This window comes from Argopecten irradians, chromosome 9 (genome assembly GCF_041381155.1).
Source record: "Argopecten irradians isolate NY chromosome 9, Ai_NY, whole genome shotgun sequence".
Classification (NCBI taxonomy): Eukaryota; Metazoa; Mollusca; class Bivalvia; order Pectinida; family Pectinidae; genus Argopecten; species Argopecten irradians.
The window spans coordinates 33,418,567-33,439,958 of NC_091142.1; the positions used below are offsets into that span (position 1 = coordinate 33,418,567).

General features: G+C 34.1%; 1 protein-coding gene across 7 annotated transcripts in view; it reads left to right on the forward strand.

Moving 5' to 3' along the window:
* The first annotated feature begins 12,216 nt into the window (after window positions 1-12,216).
* Window positions 12,217-21,392, forward strand: part of LOC138332125 (lactose-binding lectin l-2-like) — a 387,766-nt gene continuing 378,590 nt past the window's right edge. For 5 of the 7 annotated variants that reach the window (XM_069280097.1, XM_069280091.1, XM_069280095.1 and 2 more), the window contains exons 1-5: window positions 13,334-13,621; window positions 14,164-14,238; window positions 17,460-17,542; window positions 20,220-20,307; window positions 20,455-20,655. In XM_069280097.1, the coding sequence (XP_069136198.1) occupies window positions 14,184-14,238; window positions 17,460-17,542; window positions 20,220-20,307; window positions 20,455-20,655 (427 nt within the window). In that variant the 5' untranslated portion in view covers window positions 13,334-13,621; window positions 14,164-14,183. Of the gene's footprint in view, window positions 12,400-13,333; window positions 13,622-14,163; window positions 14,239-17,459; window positions 17,543-20,219; window positions 20,308-20,454; window positions 20,656-21,392 lie in introns of those variants that run through there. The other 2 variants (XM_069280092.1, XM_069280093.1) reach the window with 2 other exon arrangements.

Consider the following 21,392-nt stretch of genomic DNA (forward strand, 5'->3'; position numbering starts at 1 on the left):
TTAAGACGTGTTGACTTTAGTTTCTGATATACATTCGTATAAAGTCATTGACAGGGTAGAATTATATGTGTTATCGTTCAAGGTGACCTTGAGGGAACTGATGCATAGCAGAAACAACAAAAGGTGTGGATACACCATCTAAAGCTAAAATTCCTTTCATTTATTTTGTAAAATATGGCAGAAATAAAATGGGGCATCTTAAAATACATAAAGCATTTTATTACTCATACACTTAAGCTTCGACTTTATATGGTAGTCAATTAAGTTATATTTTGGTTTTTTATTAAACACATCCTGGTAATATATAAACATGGTTAACTGTGGGAAATTGAAAAGCAATAGAAATATCCACAATTGAATTACAATTTCGACGAAATTAAATATCCAACTGTGTTTATGTTGTAGAACGAAGGCTATGTTAGTAAGATTAAATATACATGTAATGAATTAATACAAAAGAGGAACGTGTATCAAGTATCTGGTAGATGTCGATCTATTATATCAACTATCTGTAGGGCAACAAACTGTTTTAAGATCTAAGTGTGGATATAATTCCAGCTAGCTTCTGGAATGGCAACAGGTGTATATGACCGTTATAATTAATCTTCTTCACAAATACCCATATACATACCTAGTTACCGACTCAAAACATAATATTAAGCTTCCATTTTTACTGAGGAAGTAAAATGATCCCCATACTAGTACACTGTACACTAAATAATTCAATAACATTGTCCAATATTGCACTATGTCAGAGATTTTGTAACGCGCCATGTTGCTTTGTTATTGAATGATACATGAGAACTACTTTCTCCCTTGAGTCCAATAGCCAAATGGCGTTTTTATGTTCCACATTTTGTAACATGATGTTAAAATGATTGTGTCACAAGTATCATTTATATTCCTAAAGTTACGTTATGGTTATACCATGCTTTGTGATTAAGAAAATAAATAGCTGTAATGAATTTTTCAGTTATATTTTTTTTCAGTTATATTTTAAAAAGTATTTGGCTGGAGGCTGAGGGCTTAGTCGAGGACCAGTCAGCCGAGGCTATGAGGCATTAGTACGATACGTGACAGTGTACTGGATTCTGGTTGGCTACACACATGAATATTATTTGCAATAGTAGCGGGCACTATTGAAGTGGCGTGAGATTGGACATAAATATATTGTGACGTCACTATTACATGACGTCATTATAACGTTGCGCTTCAATGAAGACGTCAAGATGGCGGATAGGCTGTGATGTATGGGGATGGAAACAAGTGTTGTTTTTCTACTGAAGACAGTTTACTTGTTCTATATTGATCTTTTTTCATTGTAAGTACAATATGTAATTGTCGAAGAAATCTGTTTCTTTAGACGATAATTTGTTTATGAAAGTAGATCAGTATAGAACTAGCAAACTGTCTTTTGTCAGAATCAAGTATTATGTCACGTGATGTACTAAACTATAATTAGACGCCGTAATTATTCAGCGTAATCCCCGATATAATCATCGCTGTATTATAAAAAATGTAACTGGCGAATTCTTTAGTGATTTGCGGATAACTACGATTTCATTGCAACCAATTTTATTGAATCAATCAAAAGGATTGGGCAACAGGCTATGCCTGTATAAGCCCTTTCCTAGCCAGAAACTATAATCAAATTAAAGTATATACATGTAATAAGTTGATTAAATAACATCTTAATTAAACAAATTTGGTATGTAACAAAAGAATATTATAATTACTATTAATATGCCAAGTATTATACTCTTATGGATATATAAGTTTGGGAATAAATTTCAAATTGGTATTTTTATATATAATATAATTGTACAAGGGAGATAATTCATTAATTACGGCGGCGTATTAGGGCCACTACAAACTTTTATTTATCTTGTACGTACAAGTTATTATCTTGTACGTACAACTTAGTATCTTGTACGTACAACTTAGTATCTTGTACGTACAAGATAGTATCTTGTACGTACAACTTAGTATCTTGTACGTACAAGTTAGTATCTTGTACGTACAAGATAGTATCTTGTACGTACAAGTTAGTATCTTGTACGTACAAGTTAGTATCTTGTACGTACAAGTTAGTATCTTGTACGTACAACTTAGTATCTTGTACGTACAACTTAGTATCTTGTACGTACAACTTAGTATCTTGTACGTACAAGTTAGTATCTTGTACGTACAAGATAGTATCTTGTACGTACAAGTTAGTATCTTGTACGTACAACTTAGTATCTTGTACGTACAAGTTAGTATCTTGTACGTACAACTTAGTATCTTGTACGTACAAGTTAGTATCTTGTACGTACAAGATAGTATCTTGTACGTACAAGTTAGTATCTTGTACGTACAACTTAGTATCTTGTACGTACAAGATAGTATAATGTTGAAACTCTCGGTATTAAAGGCTTTGGCTGGTTTACTCTCACAATGGCATCGCATGCTATACGTATATTACGTAAACTTTGTTTAAGCCAAAGGGAGAAAAGAATATATGTTGTGGAGTTGTAATGCTGTGATAAGTTTCCGAACACTTATATGTAAATGTTTATAACAGAGTATTTACTATGATCATCATTTGGACAATAATTGATGTGTGTATATATGTCTAATAAACACAAAAACACATATGAAATATTTTGTTTTGCTTTTGTTGTCTTTGCAATCAGTAACTCATTCGAATTAGGGCATAATGCCTAGGATTTTTTTTTCGGAGGCAGTTAATTATTTTCAATACTACTATTCTGAAGTAAAATAAATGCTCAAACATTTCCAATAATGGCACCATTGTGAAGTATTTAACTTTTATTACTGAAGAAAATTACGAATTTGTTTAATAGATCAAACTTATCATTCATCGGAGATGAATCATATCCGTTTTATCACTAAATATATCTTATCTATAAAACAAGCGACTATACAGTTTTCTCGAAAGGAACTATACAGTGTCAGTTTCAAAATAATGCAAGTGACTATACAGTTTCAACTCATAATCCGGCAATTTCAAATTACGATTGTGAAAAAGATATTGTTCTCATTAATATATATTCATATTTTTAATATTGTCAAATAAGTTAATAAACCTGTGATCGTGCTTGAAGCAATGTAAAGTAGACCGACTATTTTTAATTACGAAAAATATCAGGCGGGTGACTCAATTCTGCGGTGATGAACAGCAGTTCAACTCAACTTGTATGTTCAAGATACTAAGTTGTACGTACAAGATACTATCTTGTACGTACAAGATACTATAAGTTGTACGTACAAGATAGTAACTTGTACGTACAAGATACTAAGTTGTACGTACAAGATACTATCTTGTACGTACAAGATAATAACTTGTACGTACAAGATACTAACTTGTACGTACAAGATACTAAGTTGTACGTACAAGATAATAACTTGTACGTACAAGATACTAAGTTGTACGAACAAGATACTAACTTGTACGAACAAGATACTATCTTGTACGTACAAGATACTAAGTTGTACGTACAAGATACTAAGTTGTACGTACAAGATACTATCTTGTACGTACAAGATACTATCTTGTACGTACAAGATACTAACTTGTACGTACAAGATAATAACTTGTACGTACAAGATACTAAGTTGTACGAACAAGATACTAACTTGTACGAACAAGATACTATCTTGTACGTACAAGATACTAAGTTGTACGTACAAGATACTATCTTGTACGTACAAGATACTAAGTTGTACGTACAAGATACTATCTTGTACGTACAAGATACTAACTTGTACGTACAAGATAATAACTTGTACGTACAAGATAAATAAAATTTTGGAGTGGCCCTAATACGCCGCCGTAATTAATAGACTGAATAATAGCATAGTAGTGAGATAGTTATAAGTTATGTAATATAACAGACTAGTAAGCCACTAAAACATTTTTGAAGTTTTCTCAGTTTTAATGGGTACATAATCCAGTGACTACAAAAGTCCATAGCCAATTATTGGCAAAAGCTCCTAACACAGGCAAATCCTAGATAAAACTGGAAAAAGAGAGTAAAGCTTAGTATCATCATGACCGTGATTTAACTACAATATCCTGCCTCTAATTGCCCTTGTATAAACCCGAATCCAACAATCAGGTATTTTACAGATATTAAAATACAATTGGATATAGAAACCTGCTCTGATATATCGCCATGAAAGCATCTCATTTGGCTCTAATGTATACTCATCTTCACAGTTGGCAGCACTGTCCTTAAATTCTAACTATTGTAGAATGATAACTTCATACGCAGTCAACACTAACTACTTTTATTATAGGAAATCGCCGTGGTAATCATATAGGTAGGATACATCATAGTCTTTTTTAGTTTTAAATGTAAAAAATATATTGGTAGTTCACTGTGATGGGGTAACAGTGAGGTATAATTAAAACCACCAATTGGATCATTATACCAGCTTAACCTTTCTCTAGCGGTAAAAATGTGTTTGGTTTCATCAAGGCCACATGTAAAACAAAATAAATAGGAACATCTCAGTAAATATCAAAACCATATTTATAATGTAGGAGGTGGCACAGCATGGGTGATACGCGGTATTTGGAGTGGAATAAGTGCGAGATTACTTAGTGTTGCAATCATAAAATGGTATGTATCTTTAATGCACATCGGGCTGGATTTCTCATATACCGATTGACAACGCTTTATAAATGGAGCCGATTATTGTTCCTGCATTTATCGCATGTTTATTGATGGCGGTCATTAAATAGGAGCAGACGAATTAGTATTTTTCTTCATTTACAAAAGTTACTTAATTTACACCATTACCACCTTTGAAAAGTTTGAGCTTCTAATTTTAGTTCAAGATAAAAATATCAAAAATAATTACCTGTATCCCGAAATAAAATTATGACACAATGACCTATATGGAATGAAGTTATTTTATATTATACATGTGTGAGTGTTAATTGGATATATATATATATATACTAATAAACACTAATTATTGTTCTAATGATAAGTATCGTCTTTGCTCTGTCGGTGGTGGAGCATCTTTAAAGAGGTATCTGAAAAAGAATTCCCCAGAAAATAAAAAAAAAACAAACAGTATTTTTTGTACTTTTTATAGAGTTTTGAGCAGAATAATAATTCTATTTTTGCATGAAATATTCATCTACACCAGACTTTGGTAGGCTCATTTAAATTACTGCTAAATATCAATACAGAAACATTTTTACATCCATCTATACGATCGAAAGAGTATAAGCGTTAATGGTTTTTGTATATATTTTTATATATTAGTTTATAATTGATGAATTTCATTCATCTAGATCTGGCTAATGATTCTAATGAAAGGTCATGAAGTGTTTTTTTTCGATACCAGAAAAGGCACAGAACCAAGACAAAAATGGGAAGGTGATTTTTTTAATGAAGTACGACACTTTTTTATTATCTGAACACTAAATGACTGGAAAATGTTTATATCCTCTAATTCGAAATAATGGATATGGCATCGTTATCAACATAGTTTGGACAAATTGTTTTTATTTCAAAATTTCCCTGGTACCAAGCGACATCATGACAGAAACAATAAAATGACGTCTGGAGAAAACGATATGACGTCAGGTTTCGATGAAAGCGGGAAAATGGCTACCCCCATCTGAATTTTGACGTTGAAGTTCTTTGATATGTAGATTGTTGTAGTTATGTGGTGAAAGGTATCCTTAATGTTTTCCTATAAATATATATGTATGAGTTAAAAAAATGTCCCTCTGGTCAAACTATTTGAGTTTTAGAAAAGGTTTACGTCATAAGTTGTACTTATATTGTCTCATACCTCTACTGGCATGGACCAGTATTCGTCGGGTACCAATTCTCGTCATCGCACGTTTACTTGTATGATAACAGACGAATTTGCAGACAATTTTTGTGGAAATCAGAATGGTAAGTTCATACAGATACAGATGCGATGGCGAGAATTGGTACTCGGCGAGAACTGATCGCCTGTCAGTAGTAGTTCTTAGGACAGGTGTTAGTAAAATATCAATGATACCTGACTGTTTTCAGAATACCAAAGACACTATGCATCTCTGAAGTGTGACTTCATCTTCAAAAACCGTATGTATAACTTGAATAACTTGAAGTTTTTAGCTACGTTGGTCACAATATTACACTTTGCGAACTTAGAAGCTAAAAGATATTGCGTAATTGAAAAACTACCATACGATTTCTCGAGTTTATGTAGGACTATGACTTAATCCAACATGTCGGCGTGAGAAAGGACATGAGGGCTGTCTGACTCACAGACATAACACTGTCTGACCACTAGGAGTGTTCATCTACAGGTAAGCTTGGTCAACTTGACAAAAAGATCTTACAGTTTTTCTTTATTGAAATACACTTTTTTCTCATTGCTTTCCTTTATTTAAGTAGCGACCCAGAGACATAGTCCCTGAATTTAATTATCAAATATAATTTATTAGTGATTTTTGATGCTTGTATACAGAATGTATCATTCTGATTAATGAAGTTACATCTATAAACAGCGTAAAAACGTAAATAAGCTTCATTGTTCATGACGTCACAAATTCATAGACGTGGAGTACTGATGTAAAAAATAGATAAGAGACATAAAGTACACAACTTCATTATCACGTACACACAGGTAAGGTTTCTTCACGCGCATTTCACGTGACCAGGGTAACCGGAGAAATGCCACTATGCAACGGGTTCTTCTTGTCCATTGTTTTTAATTTGTAACATAAATGTATCGTTAAGAAATATATATCGAGTTACATTTCATGACCAAATATTTTGTCAATGATTTATTCCAGATCAAACTGAAACTGTGCCATAAAGAGTCCATGTCATTTACAATTTAGCTATGTCTATATAAAGCATAGAAAGTGGGAAATTTTTTCTTTGATATTTGGTTATATGTACCCAATTTTTACAGACACCGGTATCCCCCTTTACGAAATTGTTGCCATTTTTAACTGCCATAGCAACCACCATAAATAATCGAGAAAAAAACAACAACGATGCACATGTTTAAATACTCTTAAAATAAATATTCCTTATTGTAAGATTTTAAAAAAATTGAACTATCTACTATTTGCATATATCCCATTAAATATGCCTTAATTTAGGTTATTTTGTAGCGATCAATTGATATGTAGCCATGGAGATATTGTAGTTAGCATGGGAACCAAAATATCATAACAAATTTGCTAACTTTAACTAAAATGTGTTTCATGAAGTTGTGGCAATGTTTTAGGATGTTATTAACCAGATTTAATATTTTTGTCTTCCCATCTAAATATCAATTGCTACTGGCATAGGCTCTTAAGCCCCTGTCATTTGATGTATTGTCATTTTATATGTTACTTCTATTTTATAAGAAATTTGCCAATAGTTCTCATTATTCTCATTTCTTCACTGTTTAAGAATTTGCATATTTATGCAAAATGAAAATAGGAAATACCAATAAATCAATGTAAAAATAATACCAATAAAAATGAACAAATGTACGATGATGGGATGGATCTGTGCCAGAGTTATGACATAAAACGAATAAATATTAGAATATTAACAGCACAATCTATTAAATACTAATTTCTCTGCAATAAACTTTTGGGTTGTTTTTTTTTCGTTAAAACTTTTTTTCAATGATTGTTCTGATCAATCTAAATATATTTTCCGTGTCCATAGTACAGGGTGTCCCATAAATCAGGTTACACTTTAAAAATAATATATCTTTTGACAAACATTAGCAACAAAAAGATATTTTGGTATATAAAAAAATACAATCAAATATTTGTGTGAGTATTACCAGAAGTACAGAAAACAATCACCAACACCAGAAAATATTGTCCAATGCATTAATTAGGCATAAAAAATAAGAACAAATCCTACCGTTCAAAGGTTGCTAAAATATCAAGCGTAACGATGTTTTACAGCATTTTTCAAAAATGTGTCTTTTGTGAAAATCGTTGCTAAGTTTACTTAGATTTGTTTGTTAAGCTGTTTGTTTATCAAATTATGAAATGTGTGATAGCAGGCTTTTTGGAGATGAAATCCTGGTGCTTTACGTGCTGTATTAAAGAAAATATTGAACTTTGAAAGTGTAACATAATTAATTGGACACCCTGTAGGATTTTGACTAAGCTATGTAAAGATGACGAGTCAATTGGAGTAGGAAAAAAAAAGAAATAAATTCCAATAGTTCACAGTACTCTTAGTCGTTCACCGTATAAGAAATTTGCCAACGGTTCTCCAAATTCTCAGTTAATACTCGTATCTTGTAATAAGACCAGGAAGTCGATATCGAGATAAGTGAATCCTTATACAGTGATATAGTACCTGTAATGGGTCACTGACCTGGGGTCTAATACTTTATTGGTCACAAAGCAAAAGTCTGGTTACTGACAAGGGATCAAATACTCTGTTGGTCAATGAGCTATCGGTTAAAAATATGGTGTATGATTATCAGTGGTTATGTATATTGACACTGTCATTCTAATATGGAACTTATGAATATATTTTCATATTAAGATTTGTATGGTCTGTAAACCTTGCAAGTATCTGTATCGCCTGTCTTCAAGAGGACGAGTGACCTGACACTTGTAACATCGTTATATACCGATCATAAATCAGGTACAATCGGAGATGAGAACGTTTGATGTATCATATGCTAGTCTGAAGCACTAGGAAAGACAACTCTGAAACCGTTGGATGCAAAGCAATTATGCCCTTATAAATAAACGCTACGGAAAATTGCTCTTTGTATTTTTGTAAAAGCGACTAATGTTCCACATTAAAGTAAAGTAATTACGAGTAGAATAGGTAGGGTTTGGGATTTTTTCCGGTTTGTTTTTTACTTTTTATTTATACTGCTAATACTGTTGTAAGATGCTACCAAAATTATCACAAAAAGTGAGTGTAGTTATTTACAATAAATGCTTATAAATACAATACTGATGTAGTTTTACTATGGCTATCCTTTCTGTGGCCCCAGATCCGTATAGACAAAATGAGATAAGAGACAAGGCGACCTCTCCAATCCCTCTACTGGGATTGATTAACTATAAAACTGTTGTCTTCACACAACAGTCAGAACAAAATGAGAGACATTTTAACATTGTTGTTGTGTTTGGAGGTAGTCGTGGGGACGTTTGGATACATTTTACCAGGTAAGAATTTATAGTTCCGCTTCTCTAATAATAACGATCTTGATGTCAATGTGACACAGTATATAGGGCAATGACCAAATATCTGGGCGGATTGTTATCAATCTGTCCTTTACCATGGACAGTTTAATGAAGACCCTGTACATGGCATTACTGCATCTTGGTGCCCATATAAACTACACGACCGGCCTTACTAGTCACCTGTCTTATTTTACCAGGACATATTTCTCAGTTGAATCACTTTTCCTATATATCCAATCTGTTAAAATCCATCATAATGCTTTTCCCCAAAAATAGTCGCACGAGGACTGCAATGCTTTAAAGCATCAAATACTTTCAAAGAAACTGAGAAAAATCGAATGATTTATAGAATTTCAATAAGACTATGAAATAGTTTTTGGCCGACATTGTTTCGATAATACTCTGCAGCAGCTTAATACAACAAGACTTGACACCCATGTAACCCGATCTGACCTGTATGGATGCGATGCTGTTTAAATAAAAGACGCTTACCCTGTCGGGTAACACTACACTTTGTTTTAGTTCATATATGGTCAATATGAAATCCATTGAATTGTGGATTGGTATCGTTCCTTAATCTACCTTTTGAATGCCATCATAACGTTGACTTAGGCCGGTAAGAATGGACGGAGTCATGAAGGCTGTAAATCAGTGACTAACATAGGTTTAGGCCCCCAAAGTGACCAATTGAGCATTATGTAAATACTATATATTAGTATACTCATTAATGATAGCCATATTTTTTTATTTAGATTCACGTCCATGCATCAAAAATGGTCGCCAATACTTGATAGGGGATGAAGTACATATTTCGAAACAAGTCACGTGCGTTTGCCTACTGGCGCCATCTACAGGTAAAATCTATCTAGGGAATTGTGCACTTGGTAACAGATCACGTCGTCAAGGGTTACCGACACCAGGGTTCCCGACACCAGCTCCACCTACCACTACTATCAGGTACACCACCAAGTCCCCGCCTCCTTTCACCACCAGGGCACCACCCGACCCCAACAGTACCAAGGGCCCCACCCTAACCACCAAAGGAACAACACTGGCGCCACCTCCCATTGGATAAATTCCAGCATTTAATTTGTTATGTAGTGATATTGAAAATTTAAATAAAAAATACTGCTTTCTTCTAATTTGTATAATTTATTGAAATAATGATTTCCTTTACTTCTACATTTGGATTTGAAGTAAAGTCTGGTCTAAATGGATGTTAAACCAGTTTTTATCCAAGAAAAACGAAACAGCTGTATTATGTCTCAAACAACACATTATAAAAGACAGTTGTGTAGTTTCCACCTATTACCGAGGAATCCATCAGGACTAAAACAACTGTACTATATCTCTAACATCACCACCTGTCCAAGACCATTTAGTAATCACACGGGGACAAACATGCTGCACTATCTTCCTAGACGAAACAGCTTCATGATGATGTCCCTTACACCACCGGCTAGTCAGCTTCATGACGATGTCCCTATCACCATTGAAGAGTCCTAAAAGTACGAAAAGATTATGTGACGAAGCTTTCACCCTTCACTTCTTCTATAAGGACGAAACAACAATGACGGGCGTCAGTGGGAGCATGGCCGCTACGTTACTGATTAATAATTCAAAGGCAAAACGGACCCGTGGTGTCTTAAAAGTAGGTTATGAGCGCTGGAAAGGCGAATCACCAGCAAGGTGTCGAAAACATCACTGACGAACCCTAGAAATAAACACATGGTGTCGAAAACATCACAGACGAACCTTAGAAATAAACACATGATGTCCAAAATCACAGACGAACCTTAGAAATAAACACATGATGCCCAAAACATCACTGACGAACCTTAGAAATAAACACATGATGTCCAAAACATCACTGACGAACCCTAGAAACAAAACAAAAAACGGTTATAGTGTTCGAAGTAGCACAGAATAAGTTTACGAAACAAATATATGTAATGAATCCTGTATTGCATCGTGACAATATCAATACTGTTATCAAAATGCCGATCGAACACCTATTGTCACATAGAAAGTCAGCGTTTTATCTTTGCCTGAATTATCCCAGACACTACCTTACTCACTGGAGAAAAATCGTGATTCTTTTTGTTTTCTACCATGCCAAGACAGGTTATGAAATATGCGGCAATGAAAATTAGCCATGGAGTAAGGAAGCTGGTTACTGAAAAGTGAAATAACATTAATATGAAATGGTAGTATCTTAATTATAGATAAGCCCAAATAGCAGGAGGCAAAAATGCTAGATTTTCATTTAGGAATAAAAGGTGAAAAATTATGATATCGAAACTAAATTGTCACTGATTTCGCTATACTAATTGGTGTTGTCTACCATTAAAGATTTGGATGGACAAATGCTACGGGCGTTCGTATTATTTATAAATCAAATGTGCTCTAAACAGATGGGAAATACATTTTATTATTCATTAAAGTCTGCATACAATTATTGCGTGATGTCAACACATTTAAATTTCTCATATCTCAACAATAGCATTTACTATGAACTTTCACACATGAAAATAAATTTTATCGATATGTCTCTAAAAGTAAAAGAAATATTAATAATTATTATTATAATACATATATTTTTTTCATATTTATATTTTATTATGTCTTGGTTTTAACTGACGTTTTCAGCTTTTCGAGGCAGTTTTTCGTACATTTGTATGAAAAAATACACTTTTAAAATAAAAAAAAACACGGTAACACATTAAGTTTGGTGTTTGATCTATGACATGATTGAAACTTTGATGATAGAAAATTAATCTGAAAATACTTACCTTAGTTTATCCTTGAGTTATAGATGTAGATATATATAACTGCAGGTGTTTTATAATTTGATTATAGAGACGTTTTAGAACACATGTTTTTATAGTAATGTAATGGAAGCGTTTAGGTCTCAATTTTAGTTGGTAAATAGAGGCGTTCCTGAGTAAATATGTTTTCAGCGTAAATTATATATTTTCAAATATATCTGAACCAATTTATTTTTTATTCCTGAAACAGTCTTAAAGGGACATCGCTGTTGAGCAGTTACGTACAATAAAACAGACAAGCACTGTATAATGATGAGTCTACCTCGAGCACACTGGATGGTTTTCAGTCATGAGTAGCTGGTTTCTTTGGTTATTAGACTACTACCATACCTCCGACACTCCGTCTGAAACGTTAGGCAATTTTTCAGGTGTTGATGCCTGGTAAGTTGCATATACATACACACTTACAACCTTAATTAAGTCATCTTTCATTAATTAGAGTTACGCCTAAATTGCTGGCATTTATTTGGGATAATCCGTACATGGATTTGATAAATAACGTCGATTTATATCACACCCAAAAGTGTAGAAAGTGCGACAATCACAAGCAAATTTGCGTAATAGTTCTTCAGATATACAAAAAGAAAGATGAGTAGGGACAGAAATTAATATACCATGTATATAGTGGTTAGGAAAACTTTTTGAAATTAGGTACTAGTATTAAATATAGCAAGGCGTCCAAAATGTGATTTTGTCACAGCCTAATATTCAAGTAGTTAGTGAAATAATGGTAATAGTCTGGGTTATACACATACGTAGTAAATAAATAGTATACAATCGCTCCCCCTCCACTAAAAAACAGTTTTTTATAAATGTTTTATGTATGTTCGTGGAGCATGACGATGATGGTCATGTACGTTTTCGTTTGCCGAAGTTTTGGTTGCCTCGACAACCAGGTCACTACACATAGGTCTTTTGTAGAAGAACAATGTCCGGACAATTCCTAAACTTCTGGGTCAATTTCACTAAAGTTGAACAGCAATATTATACACTAGTCGCGTGAGGCTATATGTAAATCAATTCTTGTTAAATATGACAGTCATCGAACGAGACTTGTCTATGATGATACCCTTGCTACAGACTCCGAACAATAGGGACATAAACGGCCGGAATGTTGACAAGCAGGTTTCGATATATGAACTGCAGACTGGCAATGAATTACGTCTATTCGAGCGTTTCTCTGATGATTCATTTCTAATTTTAGCGCATTTCTGTTGATTCTACCTGAGTTTCCATTACCCATAAAAGGTCCTTACAAAATATTCATAACACAAAATACAAAAACAAACTTTAACTTTTCCATTTGTATTCATAAACAAAATGTACCTGGTTGGTTTCAAAAAGAAGTATAATTTACATGATCGTGTTGATAGACAGATAACCTATCATCCTCCCCGTCGTCGGAAACTATAGTGTCTAAATTCCTCTACATTTACAGGCAGATTACGTGGGTAACCGACCGACACATCCTCCGACACAAACTGTTTCATACCCACACCGCCTGTCAGTAGGAGATCAGTACACATTGGAGAGACAAGGCCAGGACTTCATAGAGAGTGAAGAAACCAATGTATCCATAAGGTAAAAACCAGTTACTGCAGTGGTAAGAGCTTTTATTTCGTATGTTTTTGAGTTTTAGGAATTTTTTTTTCATCTGATAATAGTTATCGTTATAACATGGAAACAGAATTACATATAATTATGATCTTTAATGAGTGTTCATTTCAAGTGAGTTTTTTAAACGAGTCTGAGAGGTTTTAACTTCGATTAGGAAATGAATACAAATCTAAGATACATCTATCACATAAATACAACAAACTTCATTATAAAGAATATCAACGTCAACACAAAATGTGTTACAAAAATCAAGTCATTTTGACACGCCGTCCTCGAATCATGACGTCACGTCATTGGTTACTCACGTGAACTCATGACGTAACAACGAATTTGCAGCCAATGAAAATCGTTCCTGGTTATATTACAGTAGTAACATATGAAACAATGTAAATTAATTATAACACCTACAAGTCAGAATAAATAAAAACGGTTTTTTTAAAACTTAGACATCCCATAGAATATTGATTCTTGTTTTAGTTTTATTTGTCAGGTCTTTTTAAATATTCCTACATTGTTTTTTTTTTCTAGGTAACTAATAGGCATTTGCGATGATTCTTCTATATCGTCTTGTCCTACCAGTTATACTACTAGCGTATTCCAGCGGTGAGTACAACCTAATTCTTTTGTTGTATTGTTGATTTATTAGACTTTTGTAATAAGCTGATGATATTAAGATCTAAGAAATAGTAATCAAGCCTGACAATAGGCATCCCTTAATGCATCCTTGATGTTCCACAGGTTACTATCACTCGTTATATCATCTCTTGGACTATGTCATTGTAAACCTGAAAACATTTCAGGAGAAAAAAAGACCAATCACACGCCATCCCGTGAGCGACGCCCAACTTCAACACGTACATTGTACTATTATTCATTTTTCATCTGTTGTCCCGCACAGAGCCTTCTGATTTGCTATTATATATTTCTGGTTGGATATAACGACAGTGATAGTAACTGGCATATGGTGGATACCCCAAATAATGTATAATCCCCTATATTCTATATGTATCTGGTTTATATTGCTTCGATATCACGACGTAATTGTATACTGTTTTGGCATTAATGTTATTTTAATAGAAGTATGAAATAGTCATTCTTTACTCTTGGGTCAAATAAGTATCCGGATGGAACGGAGCATGCATATGTTGTCTCAAGAATGTGATATCAATAAGCTACATAGCGTGCTAGGATAGCAATCAAAACCAGACACAAAAATGTTTAAATCCTGCTGAGTGTAAATTTGATAGCATGTTATCTGCAAATTTATGCAAGTCACGAAAAAACGGTTTTGATAAGTTAAAAAATGTCTGTTTAAAACCTTTCTACAAATTTATCTTTCTTATCACATTGAGTCGACAATAACTTCACAATTCCTGTTGAAGTCCTATGAAGTTCACTTGCGCTTTAAATTCTGCATGTTTATTAAACCGCAAATGAATTTTATCTGGTAATTAATTTTATTTTAATTCTTTTTTCCAAAAATGAATTATTAAACAATTTTTGAAATCGTCATTAGACCAAAAAATGTCTGTTTAGGTTTACCCGACCGACCCTAATTTTTTACCCCCGACCCTAATTTTTCCACTTTTCTACGAAGAAAAATGAAAAGGTCGGGATTTCGATCTCAGACTCCGTTCCCAGCCATCATTTTAGAGTGAAAGACACTAAAAAAAAGAAAACAAAATTCCTCCCGATCAACCGACCCCATTTTTTTGCAAATGTAAGCTTAAACAGACATTTTTTTTTGGCCTAACAAGCAAACTGCTTTTTTTTCTTTTTTAGATAATGCACAGACAACTTGGGACGTCCCGATATACAATATCTTGTGTATCCTATTTATTTATGTATTTAATGACAAATTCAGCGTATGAATCATAATTACCAGATTAGGTGTTATATTATCTGTTTGTTTTAAACGACCTATCGACAGCCAGTTAGTCATTATATAATCAGGGTCACACATTTGTAGTAAGACAACAATCATATTATAAGTTTTAAAACATATCAAAATAAGAGCTAGGTTAGTGCATTCTAAACATATTTAGTGTCACTATGGGTGTTTAACAGGTTGTTAGTGGTAACATATGTTTTCAGTTAAATTAAATACCGCATTGTGAGAAATGGAAACAAACGATTAAAGGACAACGTCAAATAATAAGATTAAAAGCTTGTGCTACAAGCCGATTTCATTCATTTAGATCGAGTCCCACGCATTTGACAAAATATCTTTTAAAACCAGAGGTTTTTCAACAAGTGTATTATGCTTATCAAACTCGGGTAAATAAATTTGACAAAGAGGAATGTGAGTGTCTCTGGTGGCCATGACCGATAAGTTATATGTTTTGTTTACAGGGGTTAGGATATCATTGATATGACATATGATTAAGGTAAAGTTATTGTGCGTGGGGTGGGCATAAACGGGAGGGACAATTTTCTGTTTGGTACAGATTTGCTAAAAGCTAATGATATTTTTGAATACTTTTTCATGAATTATTATATATTGATCTGTTGAAAATAAAGACAGTAAAATATAACTAACTGTCAAAATAGGTCACAGTGACCTTATTTTGTAAAATGCCAATTATGCAAGAATTAGGTTGATCTTGTGCCATAATATACCAGAAAAAAATGTAATATATCATAAATTTCATTGAGCAATATATTTGCATTTTATTAGCTTAAGCAAAGATAATTATGGATGTAATGTGATTAGGGAGGGGAAGCAGTGGGGTGTGTAAATGTGAATAACTCACAAGGGACTCCGACCTGACCTTAGTCATATGTCATATCATGATGTACTAACTTCCCGGGTATCTGTAGACTAAATATAATCGTATCGGTCATGGCCACAACATGGCTCAAGTTGACACTCGTCCTTAAAAAAGACTCTTGCTTTTGCGAGTTTTTTTTTTTTTTTTTAATTTGAATATGAACTACCGAGAGTTTAGATAAACATGTTGGGGAAGTTATTTATCCCAGAACTTGAACTCTATATTTACACCGTGGTGACTATTTCTCGTCTTCTTTCAAGGAAACTTACCACTATACAATGTGTCATGATATCCTTCCGCCATAAAATATAGTGTTTAAATAGAGAGCCAATATTATGTTGTTTAATACTTTATTACCTGTTATACAGTAAATACAACACTAGCTAAAAAGAATGCTCAATGAATCAAGAGATGTAGGAGTTGACCAATCAGAATCACTGTGATGTATCCAACTGCTATGAAATTCATAACATGGTTTTTCCATTGTGAAAGATGCCTAATCATAGGATAAAATGTGATCTACTGTGAGAGGAGAATCAAATGTATGGCATGCACGGATAACCTGTCCTCTCAGTCGGTAGATATGCATGACCATTTCGGAGTCGAGTGAGGACATCTTTACGATCTCTCTTACTGGACAAATGAGGTGTAAAGATTGTTTTCCAAAACGTGTATTGTTTGTTTCGGTAGACCTCATTTGTTGCCAGTGGTGTTTGATGGCTGACTGAATTAAAGGTTTTATATCAAAGTTAAGTAATTTTGAATATGTGTAAGTCAAGTTGAGTTTTAGGCGAACGTGGCTGAGAATCCAGAGAAAAGTAATTATATTTTTATCAAAAATGAAAAACGTCAAAACGGTTGCTCTGAACATGCTGCAAATGTATTCAATCTAAGACTATTGTCAGTTTGGATTCAATATACATGTAGTTTATGATTGTAATACCAGCTTATAAAATCCAATCCGATCGCAGTGAAAAGAGTCTTTAGGCATAAAAGTGCGAAATTCAGTTTATTTGAGGTATCCATGTGTTTCCTTTCATTTTTTTCTGACAGAAAGTTGCCCGGACAACTGGACGGAGTATAACGACCATTGTTATAGGTTGTTTACAGACACTAGGACGTGGTCTGACGCCCAGGTAGGTAATTAGTAAGACATATATATTGTTATATGTTGTTTACAGATACCAGGACGTGGTCTGATGCCCAGGTAGGTAATTAGTAAGACATATATATTACTATAGGTTGTTTACAGACACCAGGACGTGGTCTGACGCCCAGGTAGGTAATTAGTAATACGTATATATTGTTATAGGTTGTTTATAGACACCAGGACGTGGTCTGACGCCCAGGTAGGTAATTAGTAAGACATATATATTGTTATAGGTTGTTTATATACACCAGGACGTGGTCTGACGCCCAGGTAGGTAATTAGTAAGACATATATATTGTTATAGGTTGTTTACAGACACCAGGACGTGGTCTGATGCCCAGGTAGGTAATTAGTAAGACGTATATATTATTATATGTTGTTTACAGACACCAGGAAGTGGTTTGACGCCCAGGTAGGTAATTAGTAAGACGTATATATTGTTATATGTTGTTTACAGACACCAGGATGTGGTTTGACGCCCAGGTAGGTAATTAGTAAGACGTATATATTGTTATAGGTTGTTTACAGACACCAGGACGTGGTCTGATGCCCAGGTAGGTAATTAGTAATACGTATATATTGTTATATGTTGTTTACAGACACCAGGACGTGGTCTGACGCTCAGGTAGGTAATTAGTAAGACGTATATATTGTTATATGTTGTTTACAGACACCAGGACGTGGTTTGACGCCCAGGTAGGTAATTAGTTAGACATATATTGTTATAGGTTGTTTACAGACACCAGGAAGTGGTCTGACGCCCAGGTAGGTAATTAGTAATACGTATATATTGCTATAGGTTGTTTACAGACACCAGGACGTGACCTGACGTCCAGGTAGGTAATTAGTAAGACGTATATATTGTTATAGGTTGTTTACAGCACCAGGATATGGTCTGACGCCTAGGTAGGTAATTAGTAAGACGTATATATTGTTATAGATTATTTACAGACACCAGGATGTGGTCTGACGAAGACTATATATTGTTATAGGTTGTTTACAGATACCAGGACCTGGTCTGATGCCCAGATAGGTAATTAGTAAGACATATGACGCCCAGTTCTAATCATTGATGAAAGAGTTATAATATATATATACAAAAATCCAGATTAAGACCTCTTTGCCCAAAGTGACGATGAGTTTAGCTTATTCCATGGCGCGGCGTCCGTCTCTCCGTCCGTCAATATTTGCTTTAAATCGCTACTAGTCCTAGTTATCTGCATGGATTGTACAGAAACATCCTTGGGGAAGAGAAAAGAGTGTAAATTTTGGCTCTGAACCCCTGATGCAGGATGGGCCCGATAAGGGTAAAGAGTGGTAAATTCCTTTAAATCGACTGTAGCCAAACTTTCCCAAACTCATCTTTAAATGCCCGGTCCCACTGAAGAGCGGATGAATTTAATTTATAAATTTTGGCCGTTCGTTGTCATCCGCAACAAAATTGGCTTAAAATAACAAATTTTCAAGTATAAATTACGGATATATTAATAACATTCTCCGAATTTATTACGAACAAATGCGGATATTTCACGAATACAAGCGAATACGATAACGGACACTCTCCCGTGAGGTGTACAATCGGTAAGATAATCCAACAATGCGGATACGTAACAAACAACTACGAATAAATAGCGCATATATAGGAAACAGGTCGGAAGAATTGCGGTTATTACGGAAATATTACGAATCTATCAATAATGCATTGTGCAGATGTAGCGGAAAGAAGGGTTGTATTGCGCATGTAGGACATCTGAATTACGGAGGTAAAAGAAGCGCGCTCGGGCCTTTCGGTATCGCTTTTCACAACTACACGACTGCAACAAAGATAAGCAAGCTGCAACTTTCATCATACCTCCTCCAGATACAAAGAAGGTCCAGTCTGTTTCAAATTCAAATCAAAGCAGATTTTTTTTCTTTTCTGTCTTTGAAACAAGTTTATGACTTGAACAAGTAGATTAATATGTTGCTGGATACCATTGTTACGCTGCATTGATATTATTGCCGATGACCCATTATTACACCTGTACTTCCTGACGGACAGGAAATAATAGACAAATATGTCGATTTTTGCCATATTTATACAGTAGTTTTGGTTTACGCAACATGTTTGTTAGACATTCGCAAATTATTCTCAAATCAAATGCAAAACAGACGCAATACAAACGCTGAACTCAATATGCATTCGCTACAAATTATTTTAATTCGTGATGTAAGCGTGATAGGTATGCTATACATTCATTTTACACACTGTCCCAGTTAGCTATAAAGCCGCAAAACCCAGTCAGTTGCGGATATCAACGAATAACAGCGGATATACAGCGCATATATTAAACATGTATTGATTATGTATTGCGTTCGAATACCGTATCTAATGCGAATTATTTCCGCAATCAAAATTTTGTGCAGTTCAAAAAACCTGGGAACGGAAAAACATGCCATTGCGGATAATTGCGGACGTGTGCGGAAGTTGGGCGACAGATACAAGTACGATTTACGAACATTGCGTATGTTCAGCGAATACCAGCCAATTTTGTGCGCAATACATTCGGAAATCTCCCTAAACGCCAGTGGGACCGGGCCTTAAGAGAAGTGGAACAGAGTTCGTATAAATCTCTTGGCTCTTTGTAAATTTAAATCTTTTTTTTTTTTTTTTTGCTTTACAGGATGAATGTATAAAGCATGGAAGCAACCTGGTTAAGATAGAAACCCCAGAGGAAAATTCCTGGTTGAAGAATAACCAGTTCATACAAGGTCAGTTCAGACTAATGCATGTTTCATGATTAACCCGTTCAACATTGAAGATCGATAAATCTCTCTGTTTATACAATGTGCTTTTGATTAAATTGTTCATTATTACATAGTGTTTAAAATAATAAAATCATTTTTATGTGTTTGAAGGAAATCCTTGGATCGGAGCGTACACTGTTACCCGAGTTGTCTGGATTTGGGTGTCAGACAACTCCACAGTCACCTACAACGACTGGGCTGCGTGGGAACCTAATGATAGCGGTGGTGAAGAGGATTGTGTACATATACATAGTGGCGGCTGGAATGATCTCCCTTGTACATCGACCGTGTCACATATTTGTGAAAAGGAAGGTTAGTACAAGAACAAAACTGATATCTCTACACAAAGTCTAAAGTACAGTATATTGATAACTTTCATATTCACCACTTTAAGCATCGATATTCATTTCATAATACAAAGTATTTTAGAGCTGAATTTCTTACATTGCAAAGTACGAAAGTGTAGTCATTATCAATACTAATTAATATATGTATAGAAACAAGTAGATTGAAGTTTGTTAAACCTACATAACGTATATCTCAGTTTATCGATTGTATATCACAAACGGATAACGATATAATATAGGCATTAATAACAAGATCTTATTTATCAAATACTATGATAAAGTAAAATGATGATACAGTAGTCACTGACTGTTATTACGTTGTTTTACCTGTATATCATATTTACACCTTGTTATATAACATTCTATATAACTAACTGCTTTACTCTAACCTTACCTGCCAAGATTTACCTACATATCTATTTAAGGATTACCTTTTATATATTGTTATATTATGAACACTGTTATCATAAACTGTGAGTTTATCTTTTTGATTTAATTTTATCTTTTTACCTGTAATTCCACTTTTATTGATAGACACTTTCCTGGAAATTATTACGCATCAATATCAACCAATCAAATGAAACCATATAAAACGTTATGGACTGATAACATAATTTTTAAGCCAATGAAAATATTTAATCTTATCGTTATAAAAACATCCATTAACAGTCGTTTGTTTATTTTACCTTTGTACTTGTATAA